This window comes from Cavia porcellus, unplaced genomic scaffold, assembly GCF_034190915.1.
Source record: "Cavia porcellus strain 051 isolate PalLab524CR breed Dunkin Hartley unplaced genomic scaffold, mCavPor4.1 scaffold_13, whole genome shotgun sequence".
Taxonomy (NCBI): Eukaryota; Metazoa; Chordata; class Mammalia; order Rodentia; family Caviidae; genus Cavia; species Cavia porcellus.
Genome location: NW_026947496.1, coordinates 47,569,969 through 47,593,861, shown reverse-complemented (window position 1 = coordinate 47,593,861; position 23,893 = coordinate 47,569,969). Strand labels below are relative to the sequence as shown.

At 40.1% G+C, this 23,893-nt stretch overlaps 1 protein-coding gene across 1 annotated transcript in view; it reads right to left on the bottom strand.

Annotated features, from left to right (window-relative positions):
* Window positions 1–14,303: 14,303 nt before the first annotated feature.
* Il2ra (interleukin 2 receptor subunit alpha) overlaps window positions 14,304–23,893 on the bottom strand; it is a 41,324-nt gene continuing 31,734 nt past the window's right edge. The window contains exons 4-8 of the mRNA XM_013156321.2: window positions 22,462–22,677; window positions 21,151–21,222; window positions 20,731–20,802; window positions 19,833–19,899; window positions 14,304–16,044 (exon numbers count right to left, since the gene is read on the bottom strand). Of these exons, the coding sequence (XP_013011775.1) occupies window positions 16,020–16,044; window positions 19,833–19,899; window positions 20,731–20,802; window positions 21,151–21,222; window positions 22,462–22,677 (452 nt within the window). The 3' untranslated portion in view covers window positions 14,304–16,019. The remainder of the gene's footprint in view (window positions 16,045–19,832; window positions 19,900–20,730; window positions 20,803–21,150; window positions 21,223–22,461; window positions 22,678–23,893) is intronic.

Below are 23,893 nucleotides of genomic sequence, written 5' to 3'. Positions count from 1 at the left end.
AATCCCGCTTGAGAGGGGGATTGGTGACTGAAGTCACTACAGCACCCTGTTCTGGCCATTCTGCCTGGTCCCAGAATGTCCTCTGTTGGAGCCTCCTAGATTGTGAAAGAGTCCCAGTTTCTCTCACTCACCGCAAGTCGATGCACGGCTCCCCGCCCAATCCGCTGTCAACTTCGTTCACCAATTCCCGTTCTCAGAGCTTTTGTGCGTCTCTCTCCCTGCCGAGCCGGTTCAGACGCAGCCGCGGCGGCAAGAAACCCAAATCGCGGCTTCCAATGCTGCAGGCTCCAGCTTCCACGCTGAGGCTTTATCTGTTCCTGTTATAGCACCAGGATTACATTCCCAGTTGGTTTCTCTCAGCCCAGTTCGTTCTTGGGTCAGCAGGGCATATCTCCTCTCTTGCTTAGGATTCCTCACTCTGCACCATTCCTGGATTCTAAGCTGGGTCTTTCAGAGAGCCTCTGTAACTGCTGCTATCTGTCTGCCATATTCTCCTGGAAGTCTTTCTTTTCTTTTCTTTATTCTATTCTTCTCTTTTGCCCATTCTGTGTTAAATTACCCTCTTCTTTTCCTTGGATTGTATCAATACCCAGGACCCAAGACCCAAGGCTTCTTGTCATGTTTTCTTGGTCATTAGTATGATGGTTATTGTCTTGACTCACCCCATTTTCTAGTCTCAGCAAATCTACTTGGCTCCCTTCTAGGCAGTCTGCTTCCATTCAAAGTACATTTTTTGATGCTATGAATGGAACCCAAAGCAATTGCACTGAGCTACATTCTCAGCGCATTTTTATGTTTTATTTGACAAAATTTTGCTGTGTCACTAAGTCATCCAGGCCTACCTCAGTCTCCCAAAACAGTTTCTGTGGGGCATAACGGAGCACATCTGTAATCCCAGTGCTTTAGATGGTGCAGGCAGAGAGACTGCAATTCCAGTCCAGGCTGGCCAATTTAGTGATTCATTGAGGTCTTGTCTTAAAAAAAAAAAAAAGAAATTAAATAAAAAAGAAAATTATCTAAAAAGTTACATTAAAAAAGTCTAGGAGTATAGCCCTGTACAATTGTCAGCAGTGAAAAACAAAAAAGTAACAAAAAGCAAGCACATTTTCTATCATCACGGACCATTTAAAAAACCTGTCTCATTATCCTGGGTCTTCTTCCAAAAAGGCCCACTTGCATCAGTCTCCCTGGTAGCTACAGTCCAATAACCACACAAACACCAAGTAATTAAATACCTGTAAACTGCATTCATAGGACACACAGCCTCAGATTCTAGAACACAAAAGCTTGCCGGCTCTTAGGAAAAATTATCTCTTATTTTATTTTTTGGAGAGAGTCTTTGCTAGCAAACATTTCCAAGATACCAGTCTATTTCTTGGTAACTTATGCAATTACATGAGTTTGGAAGCTTATAATCATAATTTGATCATTTTGTATATGGAAATATTAGCCTATGAATCTGTTAAATTTAAATATATCAGAATGAAGTGAGTTTCACAATTATTTAAAGTTTGTCTTTGAACTCACAGATATTTTGGAATTTTACTTTTTAATTTTTGAAAGCACATTCTTTCCAGTTTGGTGTTTTATTGGCTGAAAGTCACTGTTCTTAGGACTTGTACATACTAAAATGACAATAATGAACAGATGTGGCTGAGCATAGTGACACACACCTACAATCCCAGCACTCAGGAAGCTGAGGCAGGAGGAGAGCTAAGATTTCAAGGCCAGACAGGACTACACAGTGACCTCAATGCCAGCCTGAACTGCATGGAAAGATTCTGTCTCAGAAAGAAAAATAAAAAAAAACAATAATGAACAGATGTCATGTGTTTGAAAAACAGCTATACTGCAGTGAGATCTGCCTCGCAGTGTGAAACCAGGGGCAAAGGTGAGCAGGGAGGTGATGGCATGACTGAAGTGTGTTATGTATACATACAAATCTGTCAAAATGAAGCTCATTAGCATAATTGATGTACATTAATAAAAATGTGAGAGACAGCTCAGGAGTACTGCACCACTTTCAAACTCCTGAGTCTTCAAACAACTGAGTTTTATCCATCTCTCATTTCTCAAAGCCCTGTTTCTTTTTTAGGTGGGGAGAGTACCAGAAACCAAGCTCAGGACCTCATGCTTGCACCACTGAGCTAAATCCCCAGCCCATAGCCCTGTTTCTTTGTCATTTGTTACTTCCGTAACTCTTTACCCTTGTCAGAGGAGAGCCCTGTAAATACCTGCTTTCTAGCATGAGGTATTGATATTGTGGTGAGAATTTGGGGATAGGAGGTCTTCATATTTATATATGCAGTTGGCTGTCAGTAACCTTAAGTTCCCCACATAATGGATTCAACCTTAAATCCAAACATTCATTTCAAACAAAATTTTTTTCCTGTCATTGTTTCCTGGATAATATAATATGAGTGACTGTTTCGTAGCTTTTACATTGTATTAAGTATTATGAACCATTTAGAGATGATTTTTAACACCAGAGTATGTGAGTGGGTTATATGCAAATATTGTGCCATTTTATATGAGGATTTCTTTAACAGCCACAGATTTTGGTACCTTCAGGGATCCTATGTCCAATCCCCTGTGGACGCTGAGAAGCAGCTCTGTGCATGTCTCTGTATACCCTACCACATAGATTCCTTTAGGGGGAAGTTAGTCATTTCTCTGTGTCTTGGTTTTCTTGTCTGTAACATGGGAATAATAGGACTTAGATCATAGGATGGTTGTGAGGACTAAATGAGTAAATAAAAGAATTTTGAACTGTGCCCAATATGTAGTAAACCATGAACTAAACGAATTAGGTAATACACAATAGTTAATGTACAATATAATGTCATTTAAAACTACCTAAGATAATTATAAAGTTGTCAACCAAAAAAGCTAGGGATTGCAAAGGCAGTTGGAGAAATACTAAGCCAGAGCCAGCTGCTGAGGCACGAGGCCAGCGGATGGAGATGATGGATGGGAAGGCCCATGATGAGGGTAAAATTTCCACCCTTTGTGGAAGTCCGACAGCTGGGACCAGGGCGGCAGACCTCTCGCTGACACTTTCTACAGCAGGGCTATTCCCAGCTCAGATGGTAAGCTCAAGAAGCAAACAGGCCCTGGGGCTTTGTTTACTGTCTAACTCGCCATTCTACCCTGAGCATCCCTGTCATCATCGACCTGCCGGCACAGCTTGGCCTGACTTCCATCTAGCAAAAGATGCTCGACCTTTCTTCTCCATCCCTCTTCTCTACCTTGCCTTGTCCCCTGGTAAAGAGAACTTGGGAGAGGAGGAAAATCTTTGAAGAGACTGCTGCATTCACCTTGTCGTTTAGTTCATCCTCAAGAAGTTTCCAGACAAAGCCAGGGAGAAAGTGAGAGAAACTTAAGGTTTTGAAACTGTAGACTCATGATTTACCTGGGAATGTCAAACTCCGGTATCTGTAAGGGCCAAGCTACAGGGCTGGAGGGCACTGGACAAGGGAAAGTGGCTCCACTCTCCTGCAGACTGTTGGGAGAAATGGGTATTCTGAATTTTTGGTTTTTGAAGAACCTTGGGAAATACAGATCCTCATGTGAATTTTCCTGTTTTACAAATAGCAATTACTGTTTTAGAAAAGAAAATCAAAGCATCATGCAAACCAAGGTAATCAATAGGTTTTGCAACATTTAATATGTAATAATCTTCCTTCACTCCAGATAACTATTGGAAGTGCTATTGTCCCACTAATGGCACTTCAGTATTTAATTACTGAAAAGAATGTAGTTCTTAAATTCAGTATCTTATCTCTGTGACCAACTAGAGTAGGTGGCGAATGGCCAATCAAAACATTTTACAAAAGTTTTGTGCATGAGTGCTTTTCTGCAGAAGGCTCATCACAAAGATGTCCATGGTCTAACATGTTAGGAATCAGATATTTACAAGGCACAACACTTTATAGATGTTATCTTTTTTAATGCAATGATTTAAAGATGTCTGAGTTGAAACAAACTCTTTATAAACAGTTTTATTTATTTGTCTGTGTTTGTAGTCCTCATCTTCCCAAACAATTTCTTCAGCTATGTCATAAGCAAAATATTAACAAGAATGATAATAACTCCAGAGATCACAAATAATCCAAGTGTTTATAAACAGGGAATGACTGGATAAATTAGATAAACCATGTATACAAGATAATTTAATAAAGTTGTTAAAAAAGGAAGCATTCCATTTCAGACAGACTTCTAAGGTACATTATTTAAAAAGCAGATGAATATATGGTGTGCAAAACTGTATTTAGTCGTCAGCCTGTTGTGTTAAAAAGGAGACCTAGGGACTTCCGGGAAAACATGGCGGACAGATAACAGCAACTACCGGAGGCTCTCTGAAAGACTCGGCTCAGAAGCCAGGAATGGTGCGGACTAAGGAGACATAAACAGGTGGAGATATGCTCCGCTGACTCAGGAACGAACTGGGCTGAGAGAAACCAACTTGGAATGCATTCCTGGTGCTAAAACAGGAACAGAAAAGCCTCGGGGTGGAGGCTGGACCCCGCGCCATTGTAAGCCGCGATTTGGGTTTCCCGCCGCACGGCGGCTGGCTGCCTCTACAGTGGCTCGGCAAGGAGAGAGACGCGCAGAAGCTCTGAGAACGGCAATCTGCGAACGGCAGGGAGGCGTGCACTGACTTGTGGTGAGGTGAGTGAGAGAAGCTGACACTCTACCACAGTTTGACTCCAGCGGAGGACTTTCTGGGTCCGAGCAGTCCTGCGGGAGCGGGGGGCGGTGGCGACTCCAGCCACACATCCCCCTCTCGGGCGAGATTGGTGAAAAGTGCCTGGCCTGCTTGACGCTGCCGGCGGACCTGGTAGGCTGTCCCAACCCAGATCCCAGAGCCTGACGGTGGCCGGGAGGGGAGACGCGTAGGCTGCCTGGTCCGTAACTCCCTGGTGCGCAGCGGTGAGCGGGAACACCTAACTGGCGCAATTCGATCAGGCTGTGGCTGACTGGGAGAGAAGCTGGGCCTCTTATATAAGCTTGCATATATAAGGAACAGAGAAGAAGAGGCAGCATGGGAAGAGGCAGCAACAAGAAAGGCTCCTCGGCCCCCAATTCTGAGAAACAGGCAATAGCAGACACCGCACCAATATACATAAGGCACCATATAGAGAGCCTCATAGACCAATTCAGGAATGAAGTTATCAACGACCTGAAGCTAGAAGTATGCAGAATAGTTAGAGAAATGCTAAGTACCACCCAAGAAAAAACAGGCGGTGGAATGGAAGAACAGAAAAAAAGGGGAGAATTGTTTGATGGAGAAAACAGAGAAAGCATAGAATACGTGAAGCAGGTTCAAAGGGACTACCAAGATACTAAGAAGTCTATAGAAGACTGGCATAACAGCTTGAAAGAAACTAAGGACAGACTATCTGAACTGGAGGGCAGACTTGTAATATGGGAGAATGAAATGAAAAACTTCTTAAAAATAACAAAAAAACAAACAGCAATAATACAAAGACAAGAAGATGATAAGAGGATCCATAACTTAAGGATTAAGAACATAAAAGAAGAAGTAGGGACACAAACGAGTGAACTACAAAAGCTACTCACAGAAATAATCCAGGAGAATTTTCCTAATTTAGCAAAAGGTAAAGATACTCAGATGTATGAGGCATACAGGACCCCAGCTACCTACAACCCAAACAGAGCAACACCCAGGCATATAATAATAAAAATTCCAGAAATTCAATACAAGAACAGAATATTAAAAGCTGTAAGAGACAAGAAACAGACCACTTACAAGGGAACACCCATCAGAATTACAGCAGATTTCTCTGCACAAACCATCAAATCACGAAGAGCGTGGGGGGAAATAATTCAAGCTTTGAAAGATAATAATCTCCAGCCAAGATTGAGATATCCTGCACAACTGTCCCTGGAAATTGATGGAAAAACAAGGTGCTTCCAGGATAAAGAGGAACTGGGGGAATTTGCAACCACCAATTCAACTCTACAGAGAGTATTGCAGGATATTCTAAAAAAAGAAAAATACAAAGAATCCAGAAATAATGGCAGAGAGGCCACAATGAATGGAGCAGAGAACAAAATGAAGAAGACAAACTGACAGCTACTGACAGAAAAAGAGCTCAACAGAAATGAGGCAGAGAAGATTGGATGATAGGAACAGCTATTTTGGAGAAAATGACATCTTAATAGGTAATACTGATTTAGTATCATCTTGTTTTGAAGTCTCATCTAGCTTTTGTCCTTCTGTCTCTAATGGTCTAAATAGGTTGTATCTTACTGGATTTTATTATGTACGATAGTATAAGCAAAAACCTTGTAAAGACAAGGAGATTATACAGAAACCATTATTCATTTTCTGTTAGTCGATTCTAAATACTCTGTAATGCTGTCATTCTCTTGAATGGTTTTACATTGTTTTGATATACTTAATGCTACAGTATATGAAGTTGTACTCAAGGATTTCAAAGAAAGAGACAATATGGTAACTACTTTTAGGTTAGGATTATCTGATGGTGAAACACTATTCTGCTTAAATGGTTATGTTTTGATCTGCACTGTTTCGTTGTTATGCCCTCTTTTATCTCAATCTCCACTCCATTATTTACTTTTTTATCTTTATCCTTTTAATTAAAGGAAAAAAATAGCAGGATATATTATAGTAACCCACTTTGACTTTTCATTACCTTGATTTAAAGCCCTGTATTACTCTCACCATCTGGTTTTTAACTGATGTTCCCCTATTCTGTTTTGCTGGATAGTATCAGGTTCGAAAGTTTAGGCATCAGCTGTGAAGATAATGAGATTCATTATGACGCCCATTCTTGTTGACTTTTATCTACTTTTGAAGACCTACAATGTCTCCAATGTTTTGGTTTTGTCGGTTTTGTTCTTTACTGTTTTGTTCAATTTCATTATAACTGATGATATAGGCAATTCTTTTTAAGATAGCAAGAGGCATTATGGTAACCATTGTTGATCACCTTGTATTATGTTTTTACATTATCTATTATGTCCACCCTTTTGACTTGACCAATTCTGTTCTGTTATGTCACATTTGGTTTTACTGTCTTCCAAAAAAGTAATAAGAACAGTGGGAGCAATGAAACCCAAAATGTGTAATAGTCATGGTACAAAAGAGAGGAAAAGAAAGTGCTCCAAACTATATAACTGCATGTATATTTAAGTGTATAAGATAGAAAATGATATCACAGAGTTTTATTGGATCAATGAACAGAACTGTTTGCAGTATCATTGATGGAATGTCCACTTTACAAGCTTTAATTTTGTGACTTGAACAATTATTTCTAAGATGACAATATGTAATCCATTAACTAGTGATTTCCTACTGTTCATTTTTTTTCTGTAAATCTGTATAACTTGTACCCTTTCCCTGCTTTTTTTTTTCTTTTCTCCTTAAATAAAATTAAAAAAAAATAAAAAAAAATAAAAAGGAGACCTAGGAATATATGTACATATATATACATCCGAATATATGTACATTTGATTGTACTTAAACATATTATTCAACAAATTACAAAAGCATACAAATGGACTTTTCTATGGAGTAGGAACTGAATAGATGGGAAAAGAGCAAGAGAGGAATGCTTATATTTTTTCCTCTTTTTTACATTTTTCTTATGTTTGGAACATGTTATTGTATTACCTATTCTAAAACTCACATTTAAAAATCCTCACAAAAATTAAACATATTATTTTCTTACTAAAACAAGGCAAGCAACAACTGCAACACAGTTTTGCAGTTTTCTATTTCCCAGTGAAAGTTTACTTTGGCTCTGGCACTAGGGCTATTTCTGGTAGAAAGTAGCTATTTTAAATAAATGAGATATTTAAAGGAAACAGGCTTATAAAATTAAGCCATTTTGAAAATAAAGAAAAATCAAATTTTAAATCTGACTGGGATGTCAGGGAAGTTCAATTAAACAGATTGTTACACACCTCAAATATAGTTCATGTATTCTAGATAGTTTTTTAAACGCTCTCCCAAGCTAATAGACAAATGTTGCTGTTGCAAAACAAATTGGAAAACAACAGATATGTGTTTATTGCTTGTGACTTAATGCAAACGGCATCTAGAGAAGGACATATTCCTTCCTTCGCGCTCCCTCCTTTTGGCTGACAGAAATGCAGACATGACTGGCATGCCAGCACTTGTATTAGACTGAGAGGACTCTGGATGTCACATGCCACCTACAAAGTAGAGAAAAGCCAGAAAGAGCATGGACGTCAGGAAGACTGAACCAGCCTGGACTGTCTCCCTCCAAATTTGATTTGGTTTTGTTTTTTGAGTCAGGGTCTTGCTACATAGTCCGAGGTGGCCTTGATTACACTACACAGCCCAGGCTAGCCTTGAGCTCTCGGCAATCCTCCTGCCCCAGTCTTCTAAGTGTTGGGATTACAGATGTGTACCATCACGCTCAGCCTATTTTGTTTGTCATTGTTATTTTCAGTATTTTTCTTACTAACAGCCAAACTTTATTTAAAAATACACTAAAAAGAGGAACTTCATGTCTGATTGCCTTGGACTTTTTTTCCCTTATAAATTTCTTTTTTATTAGCCATAGGGTTTTTATTTTTCTGATGGAAGAAGAAATAGTGTATTCTTTATGTTCATCTATCTTAATGTGTTCATAAACCTTATCTCTACAGTTTCATTACATTTTAGTGATTCACAGTAAATTTCATTATAATTCTTTTATATAGAACATTAGTTATCCTGTATGTTTAAACAGAAACATGCTTTAAACAGAAACAGAAGCTTGTTTTTTATATATGAACTTAATAATTAAATCTATAATACAGTAGAAAGAAATTCTGTGGGTTATAAGGCATATAAGATTATTCTAATTATCCTATCTTTAAAAACATATTCATATTGGCTATTTCTTCCTTGAACCTGAATCGGTATGGGAAAATTCTGGCTAATCATGAGATAGATCTATTTAGTAAAACTGATAATTTTTTATTTAGATCTTGGAGGCAAACTCTGGTTCTGCATAAGGCCTGTAACATTTAATTTCTAGATCAACTATTAGTGTTTTTTGAAAGTGTTTTCATCTTACTGGCTGGATCTATTTGCTTACCCTGTCATCTAAACTCAATAATTTAGGTAAACATATATAAAATGTAGACCTTTCCATTATTTCTTGTGGTCTTCTGATTTACAGATATTTTGATTTGGACACAAACTCATACATGTGAGCAGGATAAGCTGTACACTTTTCAAGGCCAGTACAAAATAAAAATATGAGGCTTCTTGTTCAAATTTCTATGAATTCCTATACAGTAACTAAGTATAAGACCTTTCTGAGTATAAGGGCTGGTGCAACAGCCCCACTCACATGCCCACGAAGCACTGAATTGGACCCCATTCACCAACTGACAGAAGCACATGAACAGTCATTTTTGGATGCCAGTGTTATTGGCATAAGAGATACCAAAAGTCAGATAAAAAGAGAGAAAAGCCAACAGAGTCAAAAAGAGATGGTGCAGTTGCTGAAACTATCAGATGTTTAGATTATACTGTAAATAGTATACTGAAGGATCTAGAGCTGCAGATACAGTGTAGTAGTTCAGAGCACTTGCATGGCCTGTGTAAGGCTGCAGGTTTTATTTTTAGCACAGTAAAAAATACGTGTTGAATGAGGAAGTAAAAAAAAAAAGCGGACAGCCTGTATGATAAAGAATTCACTCAGAGTGATGAAACTGTAAAAAAAAAAGAATTGAATGAAATACTAGAAATGAAAAGAATTTTGTTCCCTTAAATTTATGTGTTGAAGCTCTAGCCCCCAACATTAGTGTATTTGGGAGCAGGGTCTATTCTGGTAAGGTAATCTATCATGATCTCGGATATGAAGAATTCCTTCAACCTACTTATTCGCACAGTGAGTGTGGCAGAGGAGAGAATTTGTGAACTTAAAGATAGACCACTAAAAATTATCCATCATGAAAAATAAGGAGTAAAAACAGAACAAAATCTGACAGAGCATTCCCAGAGTGGCAAACTGGTCTAACATACAGGTAACTGAGCAAGAAACAGAAGCAAGAAGAGCGGACAGAAGAAATAACAGCAGAGATTTCCTCCAAATAAATGAAAGATAAGCAAACACAGATCCAAGAAGCTCAGATAACCCTGTGCAAGACAAATACAAATGAGAACACACTGAGACACACACTATCAACAAACTGTTGGAAATCAGCAATAAAGAGAAAATCTTGAAGGCAGTCAAAAAACAATTAAGCATTCTGTAAGGAAGACATATTCAGCAGCCTCTCATCATCCAATTCAGAAGGCAGTGAGTAAAAGGTTGTGTGTTAGTCCCAACCTTTGGCTGATATACAACTGAATCCCAAAGATGCCATTTGAGGAGCAAAAATGCCAGGTAGTTTTTTTCTAGAGCCAGAGAGAGAGAGAGAGAGAGAGAGAGAGACAGACAGACAGACAGACAGACACAGACACCGACAGACACAGAGAATAGTTACCCTTGCAGGACCTAAAGGGAGATGTGTATTTTAGTCATGGCAGCTTCTAGTTCTAAATTGCTGTCTACTAGATGCCCTTAATTGAACCTTATCTACTCTGTATTTCTTTTTCTTCATTGGCTTTAGTAATTCCCTAGGTCAGTTAGTAACTAGCAAAGTTAGAATTCAGTTTAAAATTCTACATCAGAACTGGGTGTGGTGGCATTTGCCTGTATTCTCAGCACTTGGGAGGCTGAGCCAAGAGGATCACTGCAGTTCAAGGCCAGCCTGGGCTACATAGTGAATTCAAAGCTAACTTGAACTATGTAATTGAGACCCTGTCTCAAAAAAACCAAAAGAAAAATAAATTCCATCCCAGAGTTCTGTTCTCCTCTTCCTTGAAGCAAAATCAGCAATAGCCTCTAGAGAGGGGCGACAGAGGTGTTATGACTGGAGGTGGAGTCTCATTTCTATTTCTGTCCAGAATGTGTCTTAGTGCTGATGATTCCCTGGTACAGGGCCCAGCAGGTAGCAGCCTGCAGATCAGTGCCGGCCCACACTTTTTGGCATGGACAGCCACCTGAAGTCTTGGCCCCAGCTTCCTATGGATCTGCCGCAGGAGGACAAAGCTCCTTTCTTGGTAGTCCCCTGGAGGGCTTTTTCCTGCTGATGTCTTCAGCTAACCATTCCTCATTAGTTGGGCACTAGGGGAGAGGAATTGGAGCCTATTCAAGCCTCTCTTGCTTTTCCCACTTTCCATCTGTAGGACTTGAATTTGTGACAGCTGCTCTCAATATGGTACATAGCCAGACTCCCCTGAATCTTTGGGTCTTTCAATTTAGAGGGGTACCCTGTATCAGAATCTGCATTTCCTCCACAAATCCTGAAACAGACAAGTGTAGTCTGTCCCGGGACTACCGCCTGAAAATTTTCCCTCTAGGGAAATGGTATCATTTTCTTTCCTAATCTGACTACTCCCTAACCCATCTTTAGAGAATGACTGCAGTTGATAGTATCCTTGCTATCAACTGCAGGTGTAGGAAGCAAACCAGTTCTCTTGGTTGTCTCATGTTCTCCCACCTATTTGGTCTCATGCCTGGTGGAGTGATCTTGGAATCCATCAGATTAATGCCTAGTATTTTTTTCCGTAAATACACATGTAAGTGGTTACCTGGTTTGCTGTCTTAATTTCTTACTCTGTCCAAACATAATACTTTGTATGGCATCTTTCCACATCAGTTATGGAGCTCTCTGTTTGTAGGCTTTCTCTAGGGAGTGGTGTTAAATATTTGTAAAATGAGCATATGAAGAACCTAGAATTTAGAGGTCCTAACAGACTGTGTTTCAACCTCACCATCATGATGTGTGGGATAGAATTCCATTCATCACTGGGTTTACCACTGGACTCTTCTGGTCATTTCTGCTGAATTTGTGGGGCAAGATGGGACTTTGGTTGCATTTTTAGAAGAATGAGACTGGAGCGGAACAAAAGGGAATACAGAGAGCATCCTGGCATCAGTGTTGGATACTGCTTTATTGGTCTGGCTCCTTCAACTATATGTCAAAACCGTAAGGGAAAAGAAACTAGAGGGAGAAGTCTGGGATTCAGGCTTCATGAGGTTAAAATGATCACTGAATAAACTCAACATCACTGGAGATGGAGAAGAGAGCAAAAGAAACCCTAAATCAGGTTCTTGATAAGGTTAGTAAGTCATAAAAAAAAACCACTATGTGTAAGGTACACCGTTGATCTGGATTTGTCTATGATTTCTTACATAGTCTTAAGTGATACAGAGTTTGTTGATGAGAGGTTGATGATTCTTTCATCTTGTGATCACAGATTTCTCTTCATTCTTCCCATCATATCAGTAGGACAGTTCCAAAAGTATGCACCTTTCTCCTTGCAGAGAGGGATAAAATAACAAGGATAATCTTTTAAGAATTTCTGCAAATTTATGTTTCTGATTGCTGACTTAGCCAGAAAACTCTGACAGGAATAGATAGCTTCAAGTGAACCATCCTTTCTAGAAAGGTTTCAGAAATGCTATCAATTGCCGTCATTCTCTGAAGATGGGCTAGGGAGTAGTCATATTAGGAAAGAAAATGATATCATTATCTTACATATTTACTCCTTGGAGGGAAAAATTTTCAGGTAGTAGTCCTGGGACAGAAAATATGCAGTTGCATGACTCTGCTGTTACACTGAAGATTCATTCTTGGTCCCCTTTTTTGCTTAAAAGATCTTGACACTAGTATGACCATAAAAGCAAATTGGGGGCAAGAATTTGTAGGTATCTGATATTGATCAGGTGCAAGTTGTTAATTTTGTCCTAACAAGGGCAAAAACACAATGTCCTGCTTAGAAATGCTATTTTTAAGTACATGTCTTGTATGAATTTTGCTGAGTGGTACTGTTACTGAGTATACATCCTTCATGGGATTTTGCCAAGTGATTCTGCTGGACCTGTGTGCACTTCTTGTGGACCCTCCGTTATTAGTAAGTTACAATTAATACTATTATTTTTTTGCCTTAATAAACCTTATATCTCACCAGTCACCTCTGGGTATTTTCTTTAATCTCCTGACAACTCCTTCTGCTGTCCTAGTACATGGGTTAGCAAATGAAACAGGAACTCACCTACCTGAACACTGATAAATGAACACTTCAGGAGGACCTGCCTGGCCTTCCTCTGAAGGCTAAGAACCATGAATGAGGCCAGCGGTATTGAAGTGTTTTGGTCTCAGAACCTGTTTTTACTTTTCCATCATTAGTTGGATAATGGATGGATTTTCCATCCATTAGTTCACACCAGATACAATTATCTATTATAGAGTTTATGATTCAGGGACTTTTTTAGTGTATTCATAAGGTTGCACAATGACCATCTCCCTCATAAAAACTTTTTTTATCATCCTAGAAAATTATGTTATATGCATTAAGTAATCACTTTCCCAATCTTTGACAATCACTAATCTGTTCTGTCTTCATAGGGTCACCTACAGTGGATAATTTAGATTAAGGGAATCATGTAATATGTGACTTTTTGGTCTGACTTCTTTTTTTTTTTTGGTACCGGGGATGGAACTTATGACCTTGTGTTTGCCAGGCAGGTGCTTGTGCTGCTGAGCTAAATCCTTGGCCTGGTCTGACTTCTTTCATTTAGTATAATATTTTTGTGACTCATCCACACAGTTGCATATATAAATATTTCATTTCTTTCCACAACTGAGTAATATTTCATTGTATGGATATACCACAGTTTACTTACTCATTTACTAATGGATAGTTATTTTTTTCTATCTTTTGATAATTATGAATAATGCCATTGTAAACAGTAGGGTACATCTGTGTGTTTGGACATATCGCTCTTGAGTATTTGCCTATGAATGGAGTTGCCCAGTCATTTGGTAATTATGTGTGTAATATTTTGATTAACTACCAATCTGTTTTCCATAGCAGCCATGGTGTTGTACATTCCCATAAACAGTGTATGAAAGTTCTTTTTTTTCTTTTTGTTTAAAGTCACTTTCACGGCATGAAGCAGTCTCACTACAGTTTTGTTTATTTTTATTTTTTGTGATGCTGGGGATAGAATCCAGGCCTCATGTGTGCTAAGTAAGCACTTTATCACAGGGCCTCTCATATCCCCAGCCCTCTCATAGTTTCAATTTACATTTCTAAAAAGTCCAATGATGTTATGTGCTTTCTAGCATTTTCCAAGCCTCTTTTATGTTATTAAAAATTATTAAACCTGTTGAAGTCTTCAAAGAGCTTTTGTACAAGATTCACAGCTAGCAATATTCACCATATTTTGAAATGAAGACCAAGAAATTTAAAAAACAGTATTTATTAATAACATCAGAATGATGACATACACCATCATTTATCATGTAGTTTCTGGGAAATTCCACCATACATTTGTGAGAGGATGGAGAGCAAAGATAGGTAAATAACATATAAGAATTTTTTGATGTAGCAGCCTCTTCTCCCTCAAATTGAGTAATGGCAATACTGTTCAGTTTTACTCAAGTGAAAGTAAAACATTTTTTTTCCTATAGTCTGAGTCCTCTCAAATCTCAGAAAACATATTTGGGGAAAGGGGGTATATTTGGAGAAACTCTGGTTTGTACCTGGCTGGTCACAGAAAGGGCAGAAAATGATAATCTGTGTCTAGAGTCTGCTAAAATCTGCCACATAGTTTAAACATCAGGTGTTAAATTTGAATACCTGAGCCAACTGGGTTGACAGGCGATATCTTACCCACAAGATTTCATCAAAGGCTTAACACTAAAGGCTCTTTGTGTTGGGGGTAGAATGTGCACGGGATAAACTCAGGGATTCTCAAAGTGTGTTCTGCAGATCAGGATGATCAGTTTCACCTGGGAACGTGCTAGAGATGTAAATGCCACATCCAATGAGTCAAACACTTTGAGATGGGTCAAAAATAATCTGTGTTTTAAAAAGGCTTCCAGGTAACTCTGGTTTGCCGAGCTTTTTGGTAACATTTCAGGACATTGGGATATCTTTATCAAAGTTTCCAAAATTAAACTTTATCAGTATAATCTCTCCATCATCTTCATCCTTTTTTCATTCCTTCCGTAGGCATTGAAAGTACTGTTCCCTTTTCACTGTCTCTATGACAAATACTGAGAAAGCACACATTTGCGCATTGTGTATCTACCTGTAAGCATCATATTAGTGCAGGTCTGAGTCGAAGTTTAACTTACAGTCATCCCAAAGATGAAAATTCTTATAAAGAAGCCCAATGTACAGGCAAAACATTTCAATAAGCATAATTCATGACCCAGGACCTGGTTTATACTTCTGTTTCTGACAATGACTCCAGTGAAACTCTTTCAAATATTGATTCTGTACAGTTCCCAGGGCTTGGCTGCTCTGTTTTAGTGTTACCCCCAAATTACTCTGCCATAGCTTCTGTTCTTTGCGAAATAAAAAATAAAGCCACAGTAGAAGGTCTTTATAGGACCAAACTTTTAAGAAAATCATCCTTGTTATCAGCCCAGAGTTCTGAGAAGATGTTCTGTAGGTGATATAAACAAGAGAATGGAGCAGTCAGCCAGAGCCTGGGAAAAGAACCATCACCTGGACAAGCTCCAGGAACTTGGGGCAGGTGGAGGGAAGGGGGAGTATATTTACATTAGTGCTGGTCTTCCCTTGGGGTTTCCAAGATGGGAAGTTGGAGTGAAGTCCACATAACTTTTCTTTATATTGTGTGTGGTGTAGAGTCCCATACCATTCTAGCTTTCATCAACTCATATACAAAAATAAGACTGAGTGTTCTGGTTTTTCCTCCATTTTCCCTTGAAAGACCTCGGGCTTGCTGTTTGGAAGAGGCTGGAACTCAGTCTTTGATGTTACAGACTGGCTAAAGGATGAATTGCTGCGAGGTGACTTCAGAGATTTCTAAGACCTAAGAGGTCACAAGAGATATCTGTTGGGTAAGTGTATTACTTCCTGGTGTTGCTTGTGCTTCATGACTCCTCTTAGCTGTTCTTGGCTTCTTCCCACTGTTGGTTTTCTAGATGGCTCTTCTGTTCTTCTTCCTGTAGTGACAGTGTATCCAGAATTAGTAGGACAGGAACTAGGATGCCATTAGGCACTAAGGACAGTGAAGTGGAGAAAACTCTAACAAAATTGAGTTGGGAAGCCCAAAATGGAGCGTGATGAGTAAGGACTCTCCAGAAATCCTAGAAAAACCTTCCCAGGGCATGAGCATGAGCATGCAGGCCATTGGCTCAAAGGCACGTGGGTCTTGCATGAGCACTGCATAACACTGAATACACTGAACCCTACAAAGTACATAGTTTCTTTTATGGTAGAAGTTCAGTTCCTTACACAACAGCCCAAGCTCATTTTTAAATCCCTTAAAACCTCTTAGACAAAGATTTGGGCAATCTTTTTCAGAACCTCTTTTGGCCAGCAGAGATTTTACTGCCTTGACTTTATATGATTTACTTTTTTGCCTTTGTATCTTTTAATTAAATTTGCTTGATCCTACCTCCTTTATCCATGGTTTCATTCTTTGTCACTATGGGACACAAGTTGAGAATTCTGGTTAGAATGGACCTCAGTCATAGCCATATGTGTAATACTGCACCGAGAGAAATGTGGTCCCCACTCTAAACCAGTGTTGGAAGAATATTCCACTTTAGTCCCAACTGACCTGCTAACTTCAAATTCTGCCTCAGGATGATGTTACCTCCCCATGTGATAAAACATGATCTCAAACCCTCTCCAACCCTCCAGAAGCCAAAACTTGGCTGCCCTATTTAGCTTCCACTGTGTTCCTATAGTGTGATGATTCATTTTGCTGTTCCATGAATGCATCTGAGAAAGAACCCAAGGAAGCTCTCTCATTTCCCTGTTAATTCTAGGCTGGAAAGTACTGACCTAAATGCTGAATGGGTCTCAGGGAATGAATAGCACGCGGAGTTCTGCTTTGTGGCTAATTAGCCAAGGGTACAGGGCTTCAGATCCTCATTTTATGTCATATTTTAGGAGATGGTGGATACAGGGCCCAGGTGTCCCACATATTACAAATTGGGGGTCTTTGCTGGTCATCTGTTTTCCTTAACATTCACTTCCCCTCAGCCAACAAATCTTGCTCATGTGACCTCTTTTAAGTGTTCTTTATTCTTTTTCTCCTTTCTAATATATATCCAGTGACCTAGTCAATCATTGTCTGTTAAGTGGATTTATTCCATTCTAATGTATACAAATTGCCCCTTGGTAGCTCACTATACATCTGGCCTCTACACAGTAGTCAGACCATGTGGAAGGCCAGTGTTACCATTTGCTTACAATTAAGATGGTCTGGGTTTCTCTGTTGCCCTCACAGTCAAATCCAGGCTCTCCTGTCTGACCCCATCTCCTATGGCTTGATCTGTCCACACACATTGTCATCACCAACCTACATACTTTACGCCACAGTTGCACAGCACCACTTGGCTTCTCCCAACATATTATCATGTTATTTAATTGCTCTATATCTTTCCTACCAGAAGCCACCTTCTTCCCTTCTTGATCTATCTAGAGGCATTTCAGGACCATCAGCTCTAGAAGACTTTTTCGAAACTTCATGTAGGATCGTGTCCTTTGTCATGGCTCCTACTGTATCTTAGATTTTAACAAATTGCATTTCAAGTCTATGGTTTTTTTTGTTTGTTTGTTTTGTCTTTCCACTAGGTTGTAATCTTCTAAGAACAGGATCATGTTGTATTCATCTTTGGATGAATATGCTCTATAATTTTCAATTTTATTTACCTGGAGGATAATAGCTGCCAAACTGAAATAATAAGAGCAACAAAGTCTGCCAAATGATTTGCATGAATTGAAACTCTTGGTTTCTAGCCAGTACTGTGTTATAGAATTTTCTACAAAGATAAAAGTCTTGTGTTTGCTTTTATCCAATAAAGTAGCTACGTGTGGCTAGTGAATACCTGAAACGAAGTCAATGTTGCCAAGCAACTTAATTTTTTATGGTATTTACTATATCTAAATTTAAACTTAAATATCCATGGGTAGCTAGTGGCTACCATATTGGACATTATGGTTTTAGACATAAGTCCATTATGGTTTTAGACTCAGTCCTTATGTAAGTCACAGGAACATTTTGTTACTTTCTTCCTTTTTCAGAGCCTCATAATGCAAAGCTCCAAGCAGAGTTGCACTGGGAATCATTCACATCCAGTTTTCTGGAAATGACTGCCTTTTTCTGTTGTATAAATTCTGCCACCACGCCTGCCTCTCAGCTACCAATGTGACATCCCCTGGACACAGAGTTGGGAAAAGTAGCGCACTATATTGTCCCCTTTCTATGACAGAGCTACCATAGGTGTAGGTGACTCTGAGAATAGGGATAATAGTAAGATGTAGTAAAATAATTAGGTATTGGTTAATTTTGAGTATTACTGTTGTTATAATATAATTTAGTTTGTACACTTTAATTTTTGTAACTATCCTAACTATATGTACACATATACACATGCATTTTCTTTCAGCTTCTCACACTAATGAAACAATATGATGTTTACACATGCATACACTTTAATTTTTAAGATTGATGGTACTTCTTAAAGAATTTCACAGGGGTCATGGTGGCACATGCTTGTAATTCCAGCACTCAGGAAGCTGAGGCAGAAGGAATGTGAATTTGAGGTCACACTGAGATAGATAGTGAGTTTAAGACCAGCCTGATCTATACAGCAAGACCTGGTCTCAAAAAAATAAAAAATAATAAAAGATCCCCCCTCCCCGGGCTGGTTCACAGGATAGAGCATTTGCCTGTCATGGTCAAGGCCCAGGATTCCACCCCTAGAACTGCAGAACAATATGCACTGCAAGTTCCTGAGAATTTAACCATGGGAGCCTGCTGTCCTACATCCCTAGCTCCAAGTAATTGTTCCAAAACAAATAAATCTCTGGCCAAGTTTCCATCATCTTTCAGTAATTCAAGTATAGGATTTCCGTTTGACCACAAGAGGGCAACATTAGATGAAATTAGATGCTAAACAGGAGGATTTTTGGACAAGTTCTCTGACCAAAGAGATCATTTTGAGATTTTAGTCTCTCAAAGTCAGCAATACTTCAAGGTCCTCTAGATACTTACATAGTTTCAGGCTATTCATAAATTCTGAAACACTTTCAAATAGCCTTATCTTCTACTTTGAGAGGCAAATCAGATGCTTGCCAGGTACCAAGCTAGAGAAAGGTCTCACAAGTACTGAGCACCTACCGTATGTCAGGTACATAGACCATTTCCTGTAACTCCTGAGAGCAATGGGCAGACTCCCCGATCTATGGATAATTCCTAACACAATAATGCTGGCGGGATTCTCATTTGCATTGCAATAATTTGTGCCTTTTAATTCATATGAGGAATGTTAACATATTTCAGACTTTGAACATTTGCTTACTTATATTGGTATAAGAATATCGCTCTTCTCTCTCTCTCTCTCTCTCTCTCTCTCGCTCTCTCTCTCTGTCTCTCTCTCGCTCTCTCTCTCTCTCTCTCTCTCTCTGTCACTCACTGGGCTAAAGTATACAAGAACTTGGGGTTTGAGGGTCTTACTGGGGATTTTATACTAGGGTTGGCCATCGCCTACCCCAGTGCAGATGATAGGGTTCCTCCCTAGATAGTCAAGAGAGCAACACAGATAATCTTACAGTCTCTTCTCTAAAGGGAGGGAGAAGCTGGCTTTTCTTAATTCTTAATTCTGTTAGCCTAGTGAAACTTGTAGGTAGTGCTTATGCCATTTCCAGGGATGAATCTTGAGGTGCTTTGCCTTCTCTGTCCTTTGATGAATGTGTTGCTCAAGAGCCATGAACTCACCATCTCCACTGCCAGGTGAGGCCACTCAGAAGGAGGACGCTGATCAGCAGAAAAATACAGCCGGCCACTGTCAACAGAGAGGTAGTTCAGCAAAGGCATACTGGGGCTGGACTTTGGGAGCAGGAGGAGATGGGTATACAGGACCAACTGGAAACTCGCCTTAAAAAAAGTGCAATTATCTCCATTTTGACTAAACCTGGCCCTATCTCCATGTACTAATATGTACAGAGCTGGCTAGGTCATTTCCTTTTCCTTTCAATTGTCTTCAAGCAATGTAAATCAGTCTAGTCAGGTGCTGATGTGTAGTCTTCAAAGCAAGGTGACAGTCAGTATTTCCCCATCCTGCCTCTCAACTCCCAAAACACATGTGTGAGCTAGGTGGGATGGAGAACCAGGCTCCAATGCTGTCAGCCAAGATTGAGCCTCAAGAAAGAGGCTCAATCTCTTGCCATAAAAGGAACTGTGCCTGCTCTCTGGGTCAAACACATAAACATCTCACAAAAGTGTTCACATTTTTCAGATGCTGATCTGAAGACATTCTGAAGTTATCCATTTATCATCATCCAGGCAGAGGGAGGTTTAAGCCATATTTCCTACCCCAGAAAACTGCTGCTGTGTTTGTGGAACTGTCTGCCCTCTTTCCCTGACTGTATTCCCCTCTCCACCTTCCTTCCTGTCTGTGCATCACTAATGAACATGGGATATTGCTCAGGAACTAGTTTGAGACTTAACTTACAATATTTGTAACAAATCTTGGAGTAATGTTAGTATCCAGATTCATGTTTTTACCCTTAAAACTTTATATGTTGTAAGAAAGGGTTATTTAAACCGGTCAACTAGTCTGTCCATGTCTGGGTTGGAGGTACATTTTGTCCACAGAGAAAATGATCCCACTCACTTGCTATGTGATACTCGCTTGGAAATATGGGCATCTCCACGGTGACAGATGTTTCCATCTCTTTTGCAGACTCTAGGAAAAAGACAGAGGAAGTGACACTCAGTTTATGCCAGGATTAGGACTGCATGAAGTTGGGGAAGGTGACGGCTTCTCAGTGATCTCTTTCTGATGGGAGGGATGTGGGGACCAGCACAGCAGGGATAGATGTATCATTTCACTGCCTGGGGACTGCCAACTCGTTGGTCCCTTTCTGACATTTGCTGTGGGGTATGCAGGTTTCTGAGGCCAGTTCCAGCCTTAGATGGGAGGAGACAGCTAACCCTGCCCATCTGCTGAAGAGGTGTGTGTTAGACAAAGTCTGCCCTTTCCTGGTTTGTCTTTAATGACTGAACCTCTGTCCTCATGGGACTTTTCCCATACCTGTTGTGGTGATGGGGCAGGAAGTCTCACTTTCAGGAAGGGCATCTGTGCTTTCCAGAGAATCTTCCTGACCTGGAGAGAAAATAAGCAATGCTTGTGGAGCCCAACATGAGTCAATGGGCACTTCACTCCTCTTCACACCTGCCTTCTATTTCTGGACCCAGATATGGCTGGTGATGAAAGACTCCTGCTTTGGTACATTTCTTGGGACACAGTTCCATGTCAGACTCACTGGGAAGCAATTAGGTTGTTGTCAATCAGCCCGGGGTTCTTTTGCTTAATTCAGATGGAAATTATGAATTCGCAGTACACCTCTGATAGCAGTCCCGATGTCACTGGATGATACCAAGTAATGTTGGGTGTCAACAACTGACATAGTCAGTTGGTCACTGCTTTTGCCAACTGTCACTATCTGAAGCTGGCGTGTGCTGGACATCTTAGAAATAGATCAGAATACAAACACTGAAGAAGTATCATATAAGGAGAGAATGCATGAAGGATAGCCCCTTCTCTTTGACGGGTCCTCTTTTTCTCCTAGTATGATTAATGAGCTGCTTCTTCAGTCTCTTATGAAAAATGGTATGGGAAAGCAGTAACTTCCCCAGAGGAAGTCAGGCACTGTGAGGATATCTGGTGAGCACAGAACCCTGGAATGCCCATGATGGAGTGTAACTTTTGATTGTAGAAATTGTAGTAATATTTCAAGATGAAGCTAGGAAAAGACCTCAAAATAATCAGGTTATATGTGTGCAGGTGTGCATGTGCATATGATATATGTATATGTGTGTGTGTGTGTGTATAGTATGCATATGCACACTTGAATAAACCCCTTTACTTCAGGTTATTGCTTTCATCAGAATTCAAGTGAAGATTAATACCGGGAAAGAGCATGATAACAATGGAGCACTGTGCCAATGACAGATCTATATTACACATTGATAAAAGGAAGATCATGTGGATTTTCCTCTTTCAACTAAAGGAAAGTTTTAGCAGCTTGGGGAAAATAGTACAATTTCAGGACCAGTAGACAAGGGACAGCACTATCATCACAAGGCAGCATCATGAATGCCTGGAAACACCTGAGAGAGCTTGCTTTCTTCTCTGACTCTGATCATCACCATCCAGAGTGCAGCAGGACCATTTTAGGTGAAGAGGTCCAGAGTTCATCTGATCCATTTTTTTAGATGAGAAAAAACTGAGACCCAGGAGACCAACTGGTTTTCTCTAGGCCACATAAAAGTAAAGTCAGGGTTCCATCCCATTGACAGATGCAGGGAACAACGGAGTAGACCCCAGGAAGGAGCCCCTTACCTGCAGACGAATGGAGCTCATTTTCAGCTATGCATGTGAGCTGGGGCTGGGTCCACTTTGCCTCTCCACAGGTCATTTTGCAGACGCTTATGGCAGGACCTCTCTGGATGGCCTTGTATCCCTGGATGCATTGGTAGTGGACTGTCTGCCCCACCTTGAAATGATAAGTTCTCTTTGCAGCTTCATGTTTCCATGGAGCGGGCTCCCTGCAGTCACCTGAGAGATGTAAGAAGAATTCCAAAGGCAAGTTAGGGAAAGAATTCTGAGTGAATTAAGGTTACCTCTTGCTAATGCCAGGAATTTGGTTCTTATTCTTTGGTTCATTTCATTCTTCACTAAGCTTACATGTACTGAGAATGTCCTTGTGACAAGAATATTGCTAGACACTGTAGAAAGGCAGAAACCCAGTCACTTTTGCAAAGGATGGACAGTCAATAGGGTCAAGAGACATAGGAAGGCAGAATGTGGTGGGAATTGCAGGTGGGGGGCAAACTCTTTCAAGGAATACTGGGAAATGAGTCATTCATTCTAATTGATACTATCCCTGATGAAGTATCTCTGAAAAACAACATAAGGTTTGAAAAAGTAGACTAAAGTAGGGAGGGTGATCTTGGCTGAAGCATAAGGGCAGGATCAAGCCAATGTGGAGACCACTGTCTTAGTTACCCTTCTCACTGCTGAGACAAAATACCTCATAACCAACGTTAAAGGAGGAAAGGTTTATTTTGGTTTACATTTTATAAAGACTTCAGGCTATAATTGGCTGGTTGTAAGGCAGGATGGCATGGCAGAGGGGCATCACAGAGGAGAAATAGTTCATAGCAGGTGGAAGACAACAAAAACAAGCAAGTGCCCAACTACAAGTAACAAACACTAAGCCTCTCTCTGTCTCTTATATTCTATCAGGGCTTCTCACCCTTAGGGTGGTTGGCATTCACACTCAATGTTAGGACCCTTACTCCTAGCACTGCACCATGAATCAGTCACACACTCTGGATCCAGCCATCTCTGAAAAGCCACTTATGACCACATGAAATTTTGGTGGGAGGACACCATTATGGCGTGTATGCAGATGCAGATGTCATAATGCCCTCCTTCCCCCTGGATATGCTGGATATCTTTGCCATCCTGGACCACAAGGGAAGGATCACAAGGGACAAAGGCAAAATTTGAAGGCGGGAAGAATTAAGAGAATTTCAGAGATACTGCGCACGATCTGTGATTAAGCCAAGCCTGAAGCTTGACCCACATTGATCTTGTTCAGACTTCTAAAGTTCCCTTAAATCAGTGGTAGTGAACTTTTTGGAGCTTTCAGTGGTACAAACAGCCAGCAGCTGCACACATGCCATGGGTTCTCACCACTGCCTGATACCTGTTAGCTTTACACTTGCCTGACTACAGCCTGGACCTGACTGACCTTTGCCCTCATAGT